The sequence below is a fragment of the Ammodytes marinus genome (assembly GCF_949987685.1).
Source record: "Ammodytes marinus genome assembly, chromosome: 11".
NCBI lineage: Eukaryota > Metazoa > Chordata > Actinopteri > Uranoscopiformes > Ammodytidae > Ammodytes > Ammodytes marinus.
Window position 1 is genome coordinate 11570461 of NC_137215.1, and position 18869 is coordinate 11589329.

General features: G+C 39.2%; 1 protein-coding gene across 1 annotated transcript in view; it reads left to right on the forward strand.

The window, feature by feature from the left end:
* The window catches only part of cep170aa (centrosomal protein 170Aa), a 42677-nt gene continuing 23808 nt past the window's right edge, over nt 1-18869 (forward strand). The window contains exons 1-5 of the mRNA XM_080037148.1: nt 1-114; nt 11424-11483; nt 11824-11963; nt 16555-16644; nt 18706-18786. Coding sequence (XP_079893274.1) covers nt 11859-11963; nt 16555-16644; nt 18706-18786 — 276 coding nt within the window. The 5' untranslated portion in view covers nt 1-114; nt 11424-11483; nt 11824-11858. The remainder of the gene's footprint in view (nt 115-11423; nt 11484-11823; nt 11964-16554; nt 16645-18705; nt 18787-18869) is intronic.

The following is an 18869-nucleotide window of genomic DNA, read 5'->3' on the forward strand; positions in this document are numbered from 1 at the left end:
AGGGAGGGGAGGCCGACGCGCAGAGGCAGACTGAACTGCAGCAGCGGCAGGGCTGGGCTCCACTCACACAGACACACACCTTTTACTGCAACACACACCAGAAAGGAAAAGGGGGTAAGTAAGTACTACATTTTGTCTTTTATTTTGCATACAGCAGCCTACTGTTTAACGGTGACGTTAAGATAGGTGTGTCGGACCGACTCGCGTGAAGTTTGCGGCAGACAAAAAAAGGGAAGAGAAGAGAAAAGAAGAGAAGAGAAACCCATCTATTGATGTCAATGTGGTGTTGATAAAAAAAATATATATATATTATTTGAAGATTATCTGACATGAACCGGGGGATTTCGGAGCTTCAGGTTGATGCAAACAAAATTGATAAACAAGCTCAGCAAATGAATACCCTGTTATGCTTATAGCGGCTTAACAAACTGGTGTGACTCCCTGTGTGTGCTAGCTAACTGGATGGCTACTGTTGTCGGCAGAGGCAGCAGCATGACCAGCCCGCCCTGCTCCGCCTTCGTAAAAGCGACACAACCTCGTTACTTTGCTGCCTCTGTTAAAAACACCGGCCACATTCGCCCTATAGGCTATACCAATATTAGGCTATTTGTTCCTGGCCTGTGTGTTGTGTTTTTCTTCTGTGTTAGTTGCATCCTTCTGTAGCCGCACGATCATCGAGACAGGATGCACATCAATGAAGGTCGGTCATAATGGGCGCTTTGTTTTATTGCTTTTAACAATCTAATTGGAAACACACGCACCTCTTTGGATCCCCCGTTAGTCTATTAACATATTGTCTGAAGGGGAGATGATATGATTAGACATTTCACTATACAGTGTCGCTGCAGAGTGTTTCCCGATCTCGGACACCCTCCTCTTCTAGCCTATAGTGGAGGGGCTTTGTTTTCGTGGGGCAGTCTGATATAGCTGGCCTACATGTAGCCTACATGCATCCGCTCTCTTTGTGTTCAGTTTGGTTTTGCTGTCATCATCACATAATATGTACTAAATACTCTGGGAAATGACCAACGATGTGCTATAACTGCATTACATACTCTTTAACTGGTATTTCTTATTATACATTGAAACATAGATGCCCAATTCGAATGCATCCTACAAAACAAATGTAGGCCTATGCAACATTTTAAATTGTGCTATTATTATTGTCTAATTATCAAGTAGAAGAATGTTTATAAAAAAAATCTGATTTTAGTCCAAATGCTATAAGCAGAGGCTGAAATTTCACACAACAGTTCAAAACATTTAAAAATAGAGAGATGTGTTTATAGCAGCAGCTACAATCCTGATAATTTCACTGCATTGATTGCATGAAATAGTGTGGATGGTACCAATGAGTTAGAGAGAGAGACTGCTTGTATTCCTGGTTGGAGTTAAAAATATATAGCCTATAGCCTACTGGACCAGTGTTTTCTTAGAAAGTGTTAGAGGTATAGGCTGCTCATCTGTAGCAGGTCTTGTTAGTCTCCTCCTCCTCCCTCGTCTGTAATAATTCAAATGTTTTGGGTTTGAGCCATAGAATGTGCAGATAATAGCCTAACATCCAGTCCGGCTCTGCTTCTCTCTCTCTCCTTTTCTCTCTTTCACTCTGCCCTTTTTTTCCGCCTCCTTCCTGTCCTCCGTGCGAATGGGGCTGCAGCAGGCCAGGCAGGCCGGTTGGCTCTACAGGCGGTTGCATTTTTAAAAACTGTGTCAGTGTCACAGGACGGTTGCTGCACTCACAGAAAGAGAGAGAAAGCAGCAGCAACGTCCGAGCTAGCCTCACTGCAGCCCATGCAGCATGCCTCCATACATGTCCATTCACACAGTTATAATGCATAGAAGTTGTGCACTCTGTTTTAAATTTGTTCAAGTGTTCTTATGTTGCTCAGATTTTCCTGGTGAAATCCCAACAACAACATTTAATCCCTGCAGTCACCCAGCTGCACTGAATAGACAAGATAAAGTGGAATCATGCCCTTTCACCCTCTGAATCTTATTTGTCCTATATTACTTTAAACGTCTATGGTTCAGTATCATCATTTTTATGCTACCCTACCCAATTTGTTGCTGTAGGCAGCAACAAATGCTGCCTACAGCAGGTAAATGCTGTACTACTGAACGGGTTTTCGATTTTTATATATATATATATATATATATATATATATATATATATATATATATATATATATATATATATATATATATATATATATATATATATATATTTACATATTTTATTTGGTTTTATTTATTTATTTTATGATCTTATGTTTTTATGTTTTTTATGTTTTTATTTTATGATTTTAATTTATTTTTGTTATGACGGTAAGACCTGTGTCTGCATGGGCACTTCGACTTTGTCATGTTGGTCTTCCTTTTTCCTTGATTCTTGCACTTTGCACTTTTGTGCCCAGGCCTAAGCATAGGTTGTGATGTTTGTATTCGTCACTGTTTGTACTGTTTTGTGTTTTCGCCTCTTCTGCTGTGAACAAATTTGCCCTTTTGGGACACTAAATAAAAATCTTGAATCTTGATCTTGAATCTTGAGCAATGGGTAAACATGAAGTAAGGGTTTCTTTCATTATGAAGCTAGTATTTAATGTTCTTATTTGTTGTTCCGGCTCTATAGTTGGGATTGTGGACTTGGTTGTCCGGTCTGCCCAAGGCCATTGTGTATAGTAGGAAGTTTAGGAAGTGAGTTAATTTTACTTCAGTGGTCGGGGAGCGTTATATATGACTGAAAACAACCCTCACGCTGGTTGGAGCTTAATATTCTAATCTCTTCCACGCCATTCAAGATATATTTGATCAAGTGTTTTTGTACCAGGGTGTCTGTGGCTAAATATAGCAGCGTATCTCACCCCTGTATTCTGCCAGAGTAGAAAAGTTAAAAGGGGTTATTATGAGAGTCAGATAGCTGTGTGGGGTAAAGCTGCATGTGTGCACAGAGAGTCACAGAGAGACACAAGGGAGGTGGGGAATAGAAAAGTCTGTGGTAAGAGATATTGGGAGAGACAGCAGCATAGCATAGCAGACTAGAAAACAAGAAACAGGTCTTCTTGAATCAGTTTATATACATAATCATCAACCTCTCCCTTGTTATGGAACATCAAGGGTGTGTCTGGTTTACTTTTTTCTACATTTAACTTGACTCAAAAATGAAAAATAAAAACAGAATGACCTTCACATCTGTTTTGGGGTGTAACGTACTCCCTTGTGAGTTTCCTGTATTTTGTGCTTCTTTCCACTACAGATATTGATCTTGTATTTGGGCAGTTTCCCATCTCTCCCTCTCAGTCAGGCTCCCCCTGATTGTGTTATGCTAACTTTTTTTCCCCCTCCCTAAGTGCCAGTGTTGATTTCAGTGTGAGAGAGTTCACTATTTTTGTCTGCTGCTGCTGAGGCTATTGCTGTGGGCAGTATTAAAGGCCTTTGCCATAATCAACATGGCAGGGTTGGCCAAATACTAATGGTCCTGTTAAAGGGCCACGGGTCTGTCATTATCTGCTCAGCAGGGGCCAGGCAGGGCCATAAGAGCACTCAACATAGCCATTTCCCTTCAGGATCTATCTATCTATCTATCTATCTATCTATCTATCTATCTATCTATCTATCTATCTATCTATCTATCTATCTATCTATCTATCTATCTATCTATCTATCTATCTATCTATCTATCTATCTATCTATCTATCTATCTATCTATCTATCTATCTATCTATCTATCTATCTATCTATCTATCTATCTATCTATCTATCTATCTATCTATCTATCTATCTATCTATCTGTCTATCTGTCTATCTGTCTGTCCGTCTGTCCGTCTATCCGTCTGTCCGTCTGTCCCTCTGTCCGTCTGTCTGTCTGTCCGTCTGTATGTATGTCCGTCCGTCTGTATGTCTGTCCGTCCGTCTGTCTGTCTGTGTCCGTCTGTCTGTCTGTCCATCAACCACCAGAATTTCCTTAAGGGCCAAGCAAGGTGGAATTGGAATTGCTTTTTTATCCGACCAACAGTCCAAAACCAAAATATATTCAATTTCCAATGATCATAACAATACAGATACGTAAACCAGATACTGTTTTGCAGACAGTAAATAGTTAAACTATTAATCTTTTAGCAGAATAATTCTTGACTGAATCATCTATTTGTTTCAACTCTAGTCTAATATCATATTTATTGCTTTACCATCATAATGATTAATTATTAGAGGGTTACATATTCGTTTTCCACACATGTTCTTCTGCTCCCAAGCATGCACTACAGGGAAAGCTGCCTCCAGAAATGAGAGTCTCTCAGTTTATTTTCTGAAAAACACACACATACACACACTCTTTGGAGAATGCATCACATGCACCGAAAAAGACTGCTGCAGGGCATGTGCTTCATTTATTCTCTTTGCTTATTAATGATCTATTTTTTCATTATCTCTTTATCAGTACAAAATACAAGAGCTTGTTTCAGCCCCCCACCTCCCTACCACCCCGCCAGTATGCTCTATGGATAAAAGCTTTACTTTCTCAGATAGTGCTGCGGGCCAGGGTATGATTTGAAGCGCAATGTTGTACTGTTCTTAATGGCCGTGAAGGGTAAATTTCCATATGTAGGTCTGTAGGTCATGTGGAACACAGGGGTCACATAGCATGTGGCGGGTTCGTGTCTTAAGGCAAAGAGGGGGGGGGGGGGGGGGGGGTGTGCTGGCTGGTTTGTGTTGTGTGTATGGTAATAACAATGAGGAAGGGCTGGATGAATGCTGGCTAAATGGAGGTGTTTGTTTGTTTGTTCCTTGTGCCAACTGCTCATCATGTGATGCGTGTGGCCGCTTTTCTGCACCATATGGTCCTTTCTGCTGCATACATACGAGACCACATTAACACACATAAAGCCATTCAGACACATGCACACTCAAGTTTCACACACCGTAATGATTTATTATCACCCTGCGTCGTGGTGCTATTATCCTGTCATAAGAGATTAACGTTGGTGCAGTTTTTATCTGACTGCATAAATGATACACTATTGAAATAGCATGAATTATTATTTTTCAATTCTTATTCAAAACTTAATATTTAGTTCATTTGATTTTTTCTCCAATTGTACGATCCAGATTTACAAAAGCAGGACCTACTTTAGGGAAATGTCCCGATATCTTTTCTCATTTTGATATGACCATGTTGTTGTTGTCTGCACCATTGAATAGAAAATCATCCTCATTTGGCTCAACCTACTGTAATACAAGCAGTGTTTGGAAGCTTGAGGATCTCCCTTGGCTTGGATGATAGATACACTGTCAAACTACATCTAGTCTGAGGTCATTTAATAAGCCTTTACGATAACAAACCCAAAGTTAAGACATGCCTATTGTGAGTTCCAGCTTCCTGTTATAGTTTTTTAGGTTTTCTCTCTGACAAATGACTATGTTAAAAAATAATGTTTGAGCGACTTGACAAGGGAAACATGTTTAGACGAGGTCCTTTTCTTTAGACGTAGACAAAGGAGGAGAATATGGGTAGTGAGTGCTTTGCCCTTTCCTTCACGAGGAGAGGTAAAGTAGGCCAACTTAATTTAAATGTCAAATGGAATCACACACTTAGAGACTGATACGGCTGATATATTCCAGTAGCAGCCATATCGCGCTCCTTTCGTGCACTCTCAATTTTAGACAATGAGCTTTTCATATGTACTGTATTATTTAACCAAACATGATGAGCTGCTTTCTATTTCATTGTCATTGCAAGCTGCTGTTCCGTGTTTTTAGCTTTGACACCTTTCTTACACATATTACATATATTACTCCTACAGTATAGGTTACATGCAGGTATCACACTCACATTTATTCACAATTAGTTTCTAGAATGGTTCCTTATGAAAATGTATTAATCATTTCAGTAGTGTTAATGTTGGTCCATGTTAAATTGATGAAACCTTGAGATACTTTTAGGACAACTCATCGAGCCTAAGTAAGAAAAAATTATACCTCATATATAACATAAAAAATAACAGCAAAATAAACATGTTACAACTTGTTACAAGTGTCTGGTACATCATTTACTGCATCATAGAAAAAGTCTAGTCTCTCTTTTTGTCTTAATTTTGGAGAAGAACAATAGAAACAGTGTATACACACAATCCTCTACTTCACACTTTCATGTTTGTAAATCTACAGTACACACTCAGCCATGGGGGACTAGAAAAAAGCCCTTTGTCGGTCCGTTTGTCTGTTTGTCCAGAGTTTGATTTGCTGTCTGTCCAGACTTGAATCTGTTGCCTTGTTTGTTCTTTACACCCCCCAGGGTCTGGAAGCCTCCCCTGCTCCCAAAACACATTCTAGGTTTGCAAGACCAATACAGTCCCGCTTGTCTATTACGTATTGACCCGTTGACCTTACATCAGTATTTTCAAAGGAATAGGCAGCTGCTTTTCTATCTGTCTTGGCCGATGTATACTTTCCCTTTAATGGTTTTACTAACACCTCCAAGGTGTTGTCTAGACTGTCTTTGTCACCCCCCCCCCCCCCCACCCCCATTGTTACTAGGGCTGTGTCAAAAAATCGAAATATCGATATATCGCGATACTTAGTTTCCCGATATCAGTATCGATTTTTATATCAAAATATCGATTTTTTTTTTATTAATTTTTTTATGATTTTTTTTTTTTTTTTTTTTGCTTTTCATGGCTTTATTGACAGTGCAGAGATACAGATATGAAGTGGGGCAGAGAGGGAATGAAACAACCACGGGTCAGATTCAAACCCATGTCTGCTGTCAGGCCTGAGCCTCTAGGATACTGACTATTGAAGTTAGATCAGTTTTGTTTATAAAAATACTTAAGATTCACTGTGTCACAAAAGCTCACTGATGTGTTTTCATGTTCAGTGTGTCCTGTACAGTTAGTACAAGAGTGAATTGGATTTGTTATTTTGATGTTATGGCAGCTGCAGCAGTGTTTGATAATTTGCCAAAACCAAAAAAAAGGAAGAAAAATAGTAAAGGAAGTTGTGAATGAAATAGTTTTGACTTCATTTGTCTGTACAATTATCACTATATTGTGCTGTTATGTTTGACAAGGCAACTTTTTTATGGAATATCGCAATATATCGTGATATATCAAGATACGCAATATATCGTGATATATCGTGATATATCGTATCGTGACCAGTGTATCGTGATACGTATCGTATCGCGAAGTCCTTGACGATACCCAGCCCTAATTGTTACAAACCTACACTATTGATTACACAATTGATACCAGAACCTGCATTTTAGGCTTTATATTAAGTTGTGTATGAAGAGTCATTTAGAAAAAACAAATCCATTTGCCGTGACTCAAAGTGGCCTGTATCATGATATTTCACTCAGTTTCTTGTTAATAGATTTCTATAATGGTGTTATTTCTATTTTTCCTTTGGTTGTTCAGCCAAGGCGACAATCACCGCTCAGGCTGTAAATATTGAGTTCTGCTATTAGTATCGAAACGATGAGCTTTTGCTGCTGTTGTAAAATGCCTCATTTCTGTCTGCAAGAGGATTTCTCCTGGGAAAAAGACCCACCAGACATGCCTAAAGCCTTTCCATTGAAACACTATTTATCAGTCAGCATCATATGACATCTTGTGTCAGTAGCATCTCTTCCCTTAGAAGAATTGCACATTGGGTGTTGCCTTGCCATATATGGTTTAAACTTTATGGGTTTTGTAAAGCTATCATCAACTGTAGCTGCTGTAAAGTTTGAATGTCGTTGCGCTGAGATCTGCACATTATTTTTACAACGTAGGCAGACAACCACACCCTTACTAGAGTTTGGCTCTCATCATGCGACCATGTGGAAATGTGGGTGACGGAAGTATGAGTTGTCTGTCTCTCTTTGCCTGTCTGTTTCTCTGTCCTCCAGGTTCTTTCCCTTCCATTGTCTTTCTCACTATGTTTTCATGAGCTTGTGTGTGTTTGTGTAACATCTGTGTGTGGAGGAGGCTACACACAGCTGTCACAGTGATGTGGTCGTCTGAGTCAGCTTCAGCTATCGGGGTCGTGGTGGTGATGTGACGGTCTGTTTGGTTGGACAGAAAACGCAGATGAGTAGTGCTGATGGTTACTCAGCGGTTGCATCATCCCAAGATCCAAACTAGAACCAGATGTTAAAGTGGAGAGCAGCAGCCACGTGTCTTAACATAAACACGTGTCTAAACATATTAGGTTATAAACAGTTAATAAAGTGGCGCTTGTTTACATCACTTCCTGTCCCCTTTGAGCCAGTGTCTGTGATTGGCTAATTTGAATCGAAAGGAAGATATTTGAATTGTTGAAAAGACAGAAGATTGTTTATCTTTTCCTTTTTTTCTTTTTTTCCTGGAGAACGAACCATAGCTGTAAAAGCGATAAGTCACAGCCCATAAATCTGATTATCCAGCACAGCTTTATCATATCCCCCTCGCTTATTTTTAATGTATGAAGATCTTATTATGTAATGACTATCCGTGTGCTCATACTCATTTTCTGACCCTTTTGTTAGCGTTTAAGATGATTTTACTCATGACAATGGGATTTGATCTCTTTCGATGAGCAGCCTAGCTGTAGAGATGATAGATAGTAGTTGGTTTTTCATTCAGTACAGACAGTCACCAAATCAACATCATATCTACTGTGAACTCAAAGATGAGTGAGATCCATGCACCACAGGAAGTGCTGTGCAAGCTTCCTGTGTGTCTTCACATACTGCCATCTCCTCCATACAAAGAATCCACAGTCATCTTGGAATAATCCTGCCCTTTCACTCCTTCAGTCTGTGTGTGTGTGAGTGTGTGGGGGGAAATAGGATAAGTTGACTATGGTCTGGGGGTTGGGGAATTCCTGCCAAAACCATGAGGTCATTATTCGTCCTTATTAGCCATGGTAAGCAGCACTGGAGTTGCTGAATGAATGGAATGGAGATGAGACATAACCAGGCGTGTCAACAATGTGTTTTTGACGGAAACTAAACATTGAAATTGTGTTTTGTCAATATTATTTAGAAGATTTTTTTTTGCATCTCTTCCTGCTTTGCATTTCAGATGTTGAAATGTGGCATTTATTGCTGTATAGGTTCTTTATTTCAAGTTATAAAACATATAGCATTGTTTGATCAATCATGTGTGTAATGGAATCCATTTAGCAAATAGAGATGATGATAGTTTTAAATATAGATGAATCAAAATATTATTTTCTAGAATATTGAATTTTCATATTTTTTTTCTCAAACTGTAACAATTGCATTGAATTTACTATTAAGATAAACAGCAAATCATCAGACTTGATAAGCTGAAACCATAGAATGTTCGACATTTTTGCTTGAAAACTCATTTTATTACCGACCAACTCATAATGAAGATAGTGCATAATGAATACTGTTTATTGATATACTGAGTTATGTTGTTTGAGACAATTTATTTTTTAATTTTTTAGTTTTTTTTTGCTTTGGATTAGCCTGTTAAATGGGGACACCATTTTGAAAGTTTTTATTTATAGTTTTTCAATGCTGTGAGCACCGCAAATTTAATCCTATCCACTGTATCGATTGTATATAGGTGGAGGCAGAAACCCCAGATGTATATATATCTAAAAGTCAGGCCCAAACTACATGCATGGCTAGACAACGCTAGAAAATATGTTTTTTTTGTGATTCAAGTGAACTGACCATTAAGACAGTAAGGAGCACATGTAAAGCAGTGGGCTGTGTCAGACCTACCACTACATTCTTCCAGCTGTGCCATGTCTTTAATGTGTGCTAGAGGGAAGGTTTTCTGATGGCACCGACCACACAGGCCGGTATGCATCATATTCAGGCTTTCTCAACCACATTTCTCGTTAACCTTGCATTCTGCAGTGAGTGTGCAGTGGTAATAGAGACGAGAAGCCATCTGATGCTTGGGTTACAGCAGGGAGGAGGAAACCACACATAATTATAGTGTAATTGCAATGCTGTTCTTTGTAGGCTTTCTCTGATAATGCATGCATAATATGTTTCTAAAAAGGTAGCATCTAAACACATCCCTTCCATCCATATCATGTAAACATGAGACACTGAGCTGGAATCTGGCTTTTTGAACGGTTTTGAGAAAAATCAAATGTCACATTGTTCTCCCATCTTTGCAAAATACGATAGGGTTATCGCAACTGGCTCACCTTAGTCCTAATGTCACCAACTTTACATCAAGTTAAGGTGAATCTTTCAATTTTTTACATAACCAATCCTTTCACAGACTCCTTTTTCTCTTTTTTCTTGTGCTCTCGTATTATTTAAAATCGTTGATTATCATGAGCTGTTATTTTGATGAAAGGTGATCCCTCTTTATTATCAGAGACAGCTGTTGCTTTGGTACAGTTCATTTTCCCGACAGTGTCGTGTAAGGTTCCTGAGGTGTATGCAGTTGATTAAAACTTTACCCAAGGGGATTATTGAGTTGGTATACCAAGTACTTATGAGTTCAAGTGAGCAAGAGCTTAGCTCAATAATCTTTAATTCCCTCTCTGATGGGCTTTTTTCTTGGCACTTTCCACACACGACAGAGCTCTTCTTATTTTATTTCCCTCTTCAAATTGCCATGAAAAGCTTCCTTTTGAAACCTGTTTAATTTTGAATCAAATAATTAAGAAGAATACAAAAAAAACAACTTGGTATAAAGTTAACCATTAAGGTGTAACCACAACGCAGCAATCTTTTTAAATGTGTTATGACTCAACCGATATTCCACTTGAGACAGGTATTTCATCATGGAATACGTACTTTTGGATGTTACATTTTACAGCCAGTTGCTAATTCAGACACACTATCAATCCCTCCGGTCTCCCAATAAACCATCAAAACAAACTCCTAACAAGCTGCTCAGTTGGACAAAATCATACGAATAACATGCTTGTCAGTTAGGTTTGCGTAATGTTTTTCCAGGTCGTGGCAGTTATAAAAAAGTGTCTGGCTTTGACCTCCTTTACAGCTCATCTGAAGTGGAGAGAGAAGGGAGGAGGAGGTACTGTAGGCAGAAGGGAAAATAAATGTCCTGCTGAGGAGGGCCAGCCAACATTCCTACATCACTTCCTCCTCTAACATCTGGCAATGATCAGGGCAGGCACAGAGAGAAAAGAGAGGATGCATCTCATTGGCTGGCTTAGTAACTCATTTCCAGGCGTAACACACACAGCGTGGCATCGCATTGCAAAGAACGCCCACTCAACCTCATTCTCCCCTACTAGCAAAACAGAATGAAGCAAGATGGATTGTTTGGTTTCGGCATCTCTACCAGTGTTTTACGACTTTTCTGACTCCACTGTCTTTCTCCATCGGTTCATTTGCTTGTTATCTAAGTTATTTATATCGTGTTGCAGAGAAACAAATTTGATGTGTTTTACTGCTTCTGTGTAAATGAATGACAAACCTATCCTTTCTTCTCCTTCATCAGGATGGCCTAGCTGTGTTGGGTTGTCAGCAGACTATCAGCATTGAGCTTCCTGGACCTGAGGTGTGTAACAGAAATCAGTATTTTATTTGTCCAATTATTAAAATCTATTTATTTACATGGTACTGTCCTGCTATTGATATACGTTGGTCTAGAAAGCAGATGTTTTTGTATGTGTGTGTGTGTGTGTGTGTGTGTGTGTGTGTGTGTGTGTATGTGTAAAAATAGACTTTATTGGTTCAACGAAACAAGTTTTCATGCTGTTTTGAGAACAAATGTGCCATAGTAGCATTTTAATTTTCAATTCCTAACACCTGTGCGATCCTCTGCAGCTAAATGACAAATCTGTTTATTGAACTGCTAGATTTGATAAACTACTTTTAATTTGCCTTTGTCCCGATAGGTTCCTACCAAAGGCAGCAGCAGCAGGTTGCAGAGATGAGTGTCACCTCCTGGTTCCTGGTGAGCAGTGGGGGGACGCGCCACCGTCTCCCTCGGGAAATGATCTTTGTCGGCCGGGATGACTGCGAGCTAATGCTACAGGTGAGAACGCTTTGCACATCAATTTCTTTACTGACAGCTAGCTCTGCTGACAGCTTCAATATCCAAAACAGGCAAGATATGTGTGTTGCATTTTACCTGTCTCTCTGTGGCCATTGCTGTCTTTATTATATTGAAAAATCTTGATTTTTAGTAAGTTTTAAGATAATATGATAACAACACATAGCCTGACACTGGTCCTGTCAGTCACATAAATAGTCAGCTCTCCTCAGAGCAGTCTGTGTCATATGCTAACTGATTACTGAGTCAGGCTGTTGCTCTTGCTGTAGCAGAACATGTTTATATGTCTTCACATTGGTGTGTGTGTGTGTGTGTGTGTGTGTGTGTGTGTGTGTGTGTGTGTGTGTCAGTTTGTATACTAAGGCGGTGTCTATGCATGGATATGTCTATCCGTTTGCATGCTCATGTTGTACCTCTGGCCGCTGCACTATTAATAGAAAGTGGGGCAGATACCTCCTGAGTGAGATCTTATCTAATTGAGTCGGTTGTAGTGGGTAGAGGGTGCATCCATGGCAGCAGTCTCTGTTATGATATAACAGTTTGACAGAAGTTGGGACTGCTACCAGTGTCTGTCAGAGAGTGTGTGTGACTGTCAAGAAAAACGTTCATTCGTCATTCAAATATGATCATTATTAGCTACAACAGATCATGCTCAATGCCATCCAGATACAATTTGATCTTCATAAAATGCAGAGATATGTAGAAATCTAATCAATTTCAAAAACCATAATTATTAAAGCATTCAATTAAAATTGAACAGTAGGTCAAGGCAAGTGCAGTTGTTTTAAATCCAAGTGCCAAATGCGGTGTGGTTAAATGTTTTACTCTAAACTGTCAAGTTGGCTTTATTTACATCACAAGCCCTTCAGCGGATTTTCTCTCACATTTCTTACACCCTTGAAATTAAATTTAAGCTTTGCAGCTGTGAAAAATACTTTTATCAGTCTAAAATAGCAGTGTGGTACAAGTACAACCTATTTTTTTTTTAATTTAAAGGATGGCCTATTCCTTAAGCCAAATACAAACAATTTGTTATAGTGTAATTGCATGGTTCTAGAGAGTCTATGTTTGCTGTTGAGCGTAATCAAGGTAGAAAAGGCGAAAAGGTGTAGGGTTTTATACTTTGATGTTACTATAAGTCTATTATTGATTTGTGATGAAGTTGTTTCAGACTTTTTTTTGGCACTAGTGCTTTTCATATTTTTCTTGCTGTCTTTTCTTCTTGTAGCTGCTCTAAATCCTCTCAGTCATGTTATTTGATGAGAAAACCTTAGAAGAGAAGTAATAACGGCCATTAACTGAAGCATGTAGAGTTGTAAATGATTCAATAATGGGTCTGTGATGACTTGAGGGTCTAGCGCTCCTGTGTTTGTGTGTGCGTGTGTGTGTGTGTGTGTTCTTGTATTCCTACCCTTGTGATGTCTTTGGAATGATATAAAAGATTAGGGAACTATTCAAACTGGAGGACTTTTTTTTTAGGCTCTTAGGGTGTATTCACACTGGGAAGGTCCGCTAGTTCACTTGCTTTGGTCCAGACCAAATAGAGTTTAGATTTTTTTCTTTTGGTGTGGTCCACTTTCATATTGCCCCTTTTGCAAGTGAACCAGCATTACGAAGCAAAACCACACGTGATCTGAGGTCATTCATTCATTGGACAGACATTCTGGGGTGGAGAGAAGCAGGAAGCACGAAGTGAAAACTGCGAAATATATAACTGATACGATATAGGGTTAAAAATAATAAATAAATAGGCCTACATCTAGCCTATAAATAAAATAAAAAAACATAAAATTATTGTTGTTTCATATGGTTATAATATGTAGGCCTGTGTCAATGATGTGGCTTGTAGCCTACGATGTGAAACATAATATGTACTGTATTTTTGCTGCTGGACGCACGGCTCGCGAGGAAATAGGCTCATGCTGACACACAGCTGATATAGCAGTGTGTCAGCTTTGTGTGAGTTCGGCGCAGCTCTGCTCCAAACTGACACGGGGATAGTATTGACGGTCCCGTAACATGGGAAGCAAAATAAAAACACGCACTTCATACAATGCGCAGCGTGAACCTGTTGGCACTGTGCGGGAGACGCTCCCCTCTCCTTCATCTGATCGCTGAACACATCAGCATGTTTACACGTCCTGTCTATCAAATGTAATATATTTGCTCGGGCTCCCGGTCAAACCACAACTAATCTTCCCAACAACGGCAACACTTTCCCATAATGTGAAGCTGACGGTGATTTATTAAAAAAGAAAAGGCACAGTGCTTCCTGCAATTGGGTCGGATCGAGTCCGGACAAATTCACACCACAAACGAACTGCAGCAGAGTGCGTATGGAACCGCATCGAGACTACCTCTTCAGCTTGGTCTCGGATCGTTTGTTTGGTCCGCCCCCGAGTGCGATTGCTGTATTCACACATGTCTGAAAGATGCGCACCAAAGGTGGAAGTGCACCTGAGTTCGTTTCAACCGAACTAAACACGGCATGTGTGAATACACCCTCAGTGTGTTTGTGCACACTGTGTGTATCTGCTTACTGTTGTCCTCCTCCATGTGACTGCTTTATTGAGCCAAGGTCTAGTCATCACATGGCTAGATGTTTAGGGCTACTGGTGTCATGCACCAAATGAAACACACACATAATATCAGACTGCAAGTGACAGTATATGACATAAAATTATCACACACTATGAGAGGTCTGAGTGAGTGTGTTTTGTAAATGTTTTGGTGTCAGCTTCCAAGATACGCCAGCAGCTTATATATCCAATAGCCTCACATATACTTATATTTGACTGTGCTGTTTACAAGCTCTGGCCTTAATGATCAGAACAACATAGTACTCTATTCATTTAGTGAAAAGGGGGAAGGACTTAAAGAAATACAGGAACACAGTTTTGATGATGTCAGCCTGAACCATATAATGTAATAATGTACAGTATTTTGCCTACATACTGAGCTTCCTTGATGATTTAAATGTACAACATGTCTTTATCTCCACTTATTCTGCCTATATGCAAAATATCAGTATCTCTTCACTCCTTCAAGCAATTCATGGGATTTTTGTTGTATCTGATTATTTTTAACACTTATCACGGCAGATTTATTTACTTGCTGACACAGACTTTTTTTTGCTATATCGAGCTTCTTCGAATATGGATTATAAGTGTCAGATGCACATATGAATTCAGTCAGCAGTATATCTGTGTAACAGCATGGCAGCTTTTTGAGTTAGCCTAATCTGACCGAGGTAATCTTCTGCAACGGTTGGTTTTCTGTGAGTTGATTCTCTTGGCTTTACTTCAGCAATACTTGTTGTCTCTTTGTTTAAACAAGGGGAGTAATAGGGTTGTATGAAATAGTCACATGGGAATGTGTAAGAGATCCCAGCTCCCAGATTCAGCACTGACTGACTTCAACAAGATCTCAATACTGGTTTTCGTCTGGTTTTTATTTTTTTTATTTTTTTACTCCCACAAGTGTGTGATTTAGGGGTCAGACAAAGTGGATCAGTTGCACAACGCCTTTCACTGAAATTTAACATGAGGCAAGGAACTGCAAACTCAGAGACATCACTAAAACTAAAATGAAAAAAGGCCTTATATGAAGGACTATCTAACAGACATTTGGAGACGACGGCAAATTTGCTCATCAGTCACTGCCAATCATGCATACTTCTACATATACAGTATGTCTTCAAAATGATTTGACATTGATACATGAATCGGATATTTGCTAAATTTCACAATATATTGTTTTTTTAACCATACAGCAGTGTTGGTGTATGAAACAATTTATCCTACAAACAGCTGATAGGCTCATATCTAGACAATGCAGCAAATCAATACATTTAACCTCCAGTCCTTTTATTGCTCTACAGTTCTCCTTGTGTGTGTGTGTGTGTGCGCGTGCGTGCGTGCGTGTGTGTCTGTGTGTGTGTAGAGTTGTGCATGAATGTGAAGGTGCCAGTATATTATGCATACAGTCAAAGGCATTGAAATACCTTCTGAGCTGATATGCTTCAAGTTGATATTGTAGTAGATGTTGTTACACAGTAACATTGAGGCTTATGATGAGTAATACATTCTTGACATTGGATGCTCATACCTCCACAGAGATTCAACATAGCACAGTCTGCTCCAGCCATACACAACGCTCTAATGGTTCGTTTAGGAGACAGTTGGTACGCAACAGAACAGCAGAACAGGTTTACAGTAAAACTATAATATATTTGGATACATTTGGACCTATGACTTTGATATTAAAAGTGCTATGAGTAATATTTCTGTAATATAACAAGTCTAATTTTTCCTCTGATGATCATAGATTACCTGTAACAGCAAACAAGACCATCAGTGCAAAGAATGCTATTTTTATATAATTTTTGTCATGGGTACGCTCACCCAGGAACAACAGATGCCGTGCATGCCGGACTTTTGTCCAAAGGGGCCGCACGAATGAACACAAACTGAAAGTTCCACAGAGCACCTTTAATGACCAGATCTCAATAGTCACGTTGACTTTGCGACTGTAACCACTGATTTAATGCTGGGTGTTTGTGTTTGTTTCTCAGTCCCGCAGTGTGGATAAGCAGCATGCAGTCATCAACTACGAGACTGGGACTGATGAACACAAGGTCAAGGACCTGGGCAGCCTGAATGGGGTGAGTAGTAGTACACACATGGAAATAAGCAAAAGAGAAAAAGCATGGACAAAGATAAAAAAGAGAGAGAGAGAACAAAGCCAGGAGAGAAAAGAGTAGAGGACAGAAGGAGGTCATATGATGAATGAGGGATGCGGAGGAGAGATAAGAGAATGAGTTTAACGAGCTGAAGGAGAAGTAACGGGGGTTTTGAGGCAGATGGGTCGAGACTGCCAAGATACAGAGGGAAGTATCTCAGAGTCGAGGTTGTGAAGGGGTTAGAGGTTAACTTGTTTTTTTTTGCCAGGCAATAGGACCTTCTATTTTTGCGCCGCCAATCAATCTCTCTGTCAATGAAGATTAGTATCAGGGCTTAGGTAAATGGGAATCTAATTATGCAAATCACAATTTAAGGGCATAGTCTGTGATAACAAAGGACCACCAAAATTAAAAACACAACCTTGGGACTGCTATCAATCCCCTATTTGCTCATTCAAGTCATGCAATTTGAGCTGACAATCACAAGCAATAATGCGATAGTATAGAGTTGCTAAGAAGTATGGTGTACATATACTGTATATGTAGTTTAAACAGATTTTGCTGTTAAAATGTGTGTTTTCTGGGAATTATGGTTAATCCCTGAAGTAGATAAGTAGGTTAAAGAATAGATATACCAACATTTGGCTGAAGCTAGACGTCTTATATGCATCACATTTTCCCATTTTTTTGTGGCAATGTTGTATGTATTGTCCCTGTCAAATAAAATGTTATTATTATTATTATTATTATTTGCACTATACACTATACATCACTGTACATGAAATAAATTACGATACAATCCAAACATCTGTAATTCAAAAAGGAATTCAGTATCATGAATAATTAGTGTAACCTATTCTAGAAACACTTCTCTCTTTTAGACATTGTAGCTCAGTGAAAACCCTGTTATAGTTTCCACATGCTGCTGTTTAGTCATGTGTAGCACAACACTCAGTCACAGCCGGCCAGATTGGACACATGCAGATTGTCCCTCACATCCTCTCCAGCTCTCAGGCAGGAAGCTTAAGACTCACAGCCACTTCCTGCTGTGTCATTAGCCATCCAGCTTCTTTGGACTGGATTCACAGGAAGTTTGCTCCTGCTGAGTCAGTCCATACAGTATACAGAGGTTTGCCACGATGGCTGGCTACGCTAGTAAAAAGCTGTGTTTGGGCCGTGTCACGATTCACCGTCTCACTGGAGCTGTGCTGTCATGAATTTAACTCACTAAAGAAGGGACAGGGATGTTTTATTACAACTGCAGCAGTGAAAGTGTGATCGAATTTCATTTGCAGTGCAGCGAAACCTGATCTGTCTGCATAGTAGAAAGACAGAGTGACAGTGGGGAATGGGAGTGGGAGGAAGAAAGAGACGGGGAAAGAAAAAAGATTCAAAGGTTTAGAGACGTGCATTGTCATGCTTAGGCCTAACAGTCCTGGCTGTGCAGTCTGATTTCTTGTAAACAGACACCAAAAATGAAAGCTGCCGAAATTCTGAATCAGAAAAAAATATCTCTTAACATCTAAGAAAGAGCTGGTAAGAAAAAAAAATATTCTCGTTTTTCGAAATCTCAAATGTGACGATTTGCTGCCTTACTTCGTCATTGAATATCTTTTGAATTCGGACTGTTTTTTTTGACAAAACAAGCAAGTTGATAATGGCTCCTATTATTTTGATTATTTGAGGCATTTTTTCACAAATTTCTGACATTGTATAATCAAAACAATATTTAATTAGCTGAGAAAATACTTGGCAGAAAATGTACATCATCGTTAGTTGCCATCCTTATTTCAATTTAGAAGCAAAGACACTGCGATGTTAGACACAACCTCGTACAAGCTTCATCAGATTCCTTTTTTGCTTCCTTCACTTTCCTAATTTTAATAGATTGACATTTATTATGAAATAAGATTTAACCTTTCACATTCACACATAAAATATTGTTAGGTTTTATAAGTGTTTATTTTATTGTTTTAATGTATTGTTATATTTTATTTAATCAAGCATATTGTTTTTTGTGTTGCCCTTTCCTTTCCTCTGCAGACCTTTGTAAATGATGTTCGCATTCAGGAGCAGATGTACATCACTCTGACGTTGGAGGACAAGTTGAGGTTTGGATATGATATCCTTTCACTTTGTTTAACCTCTTCACTACTCTCACATCCACCAATAGGCTCATCCTTCTGAGCACAAGCTAAGAAGAAAGA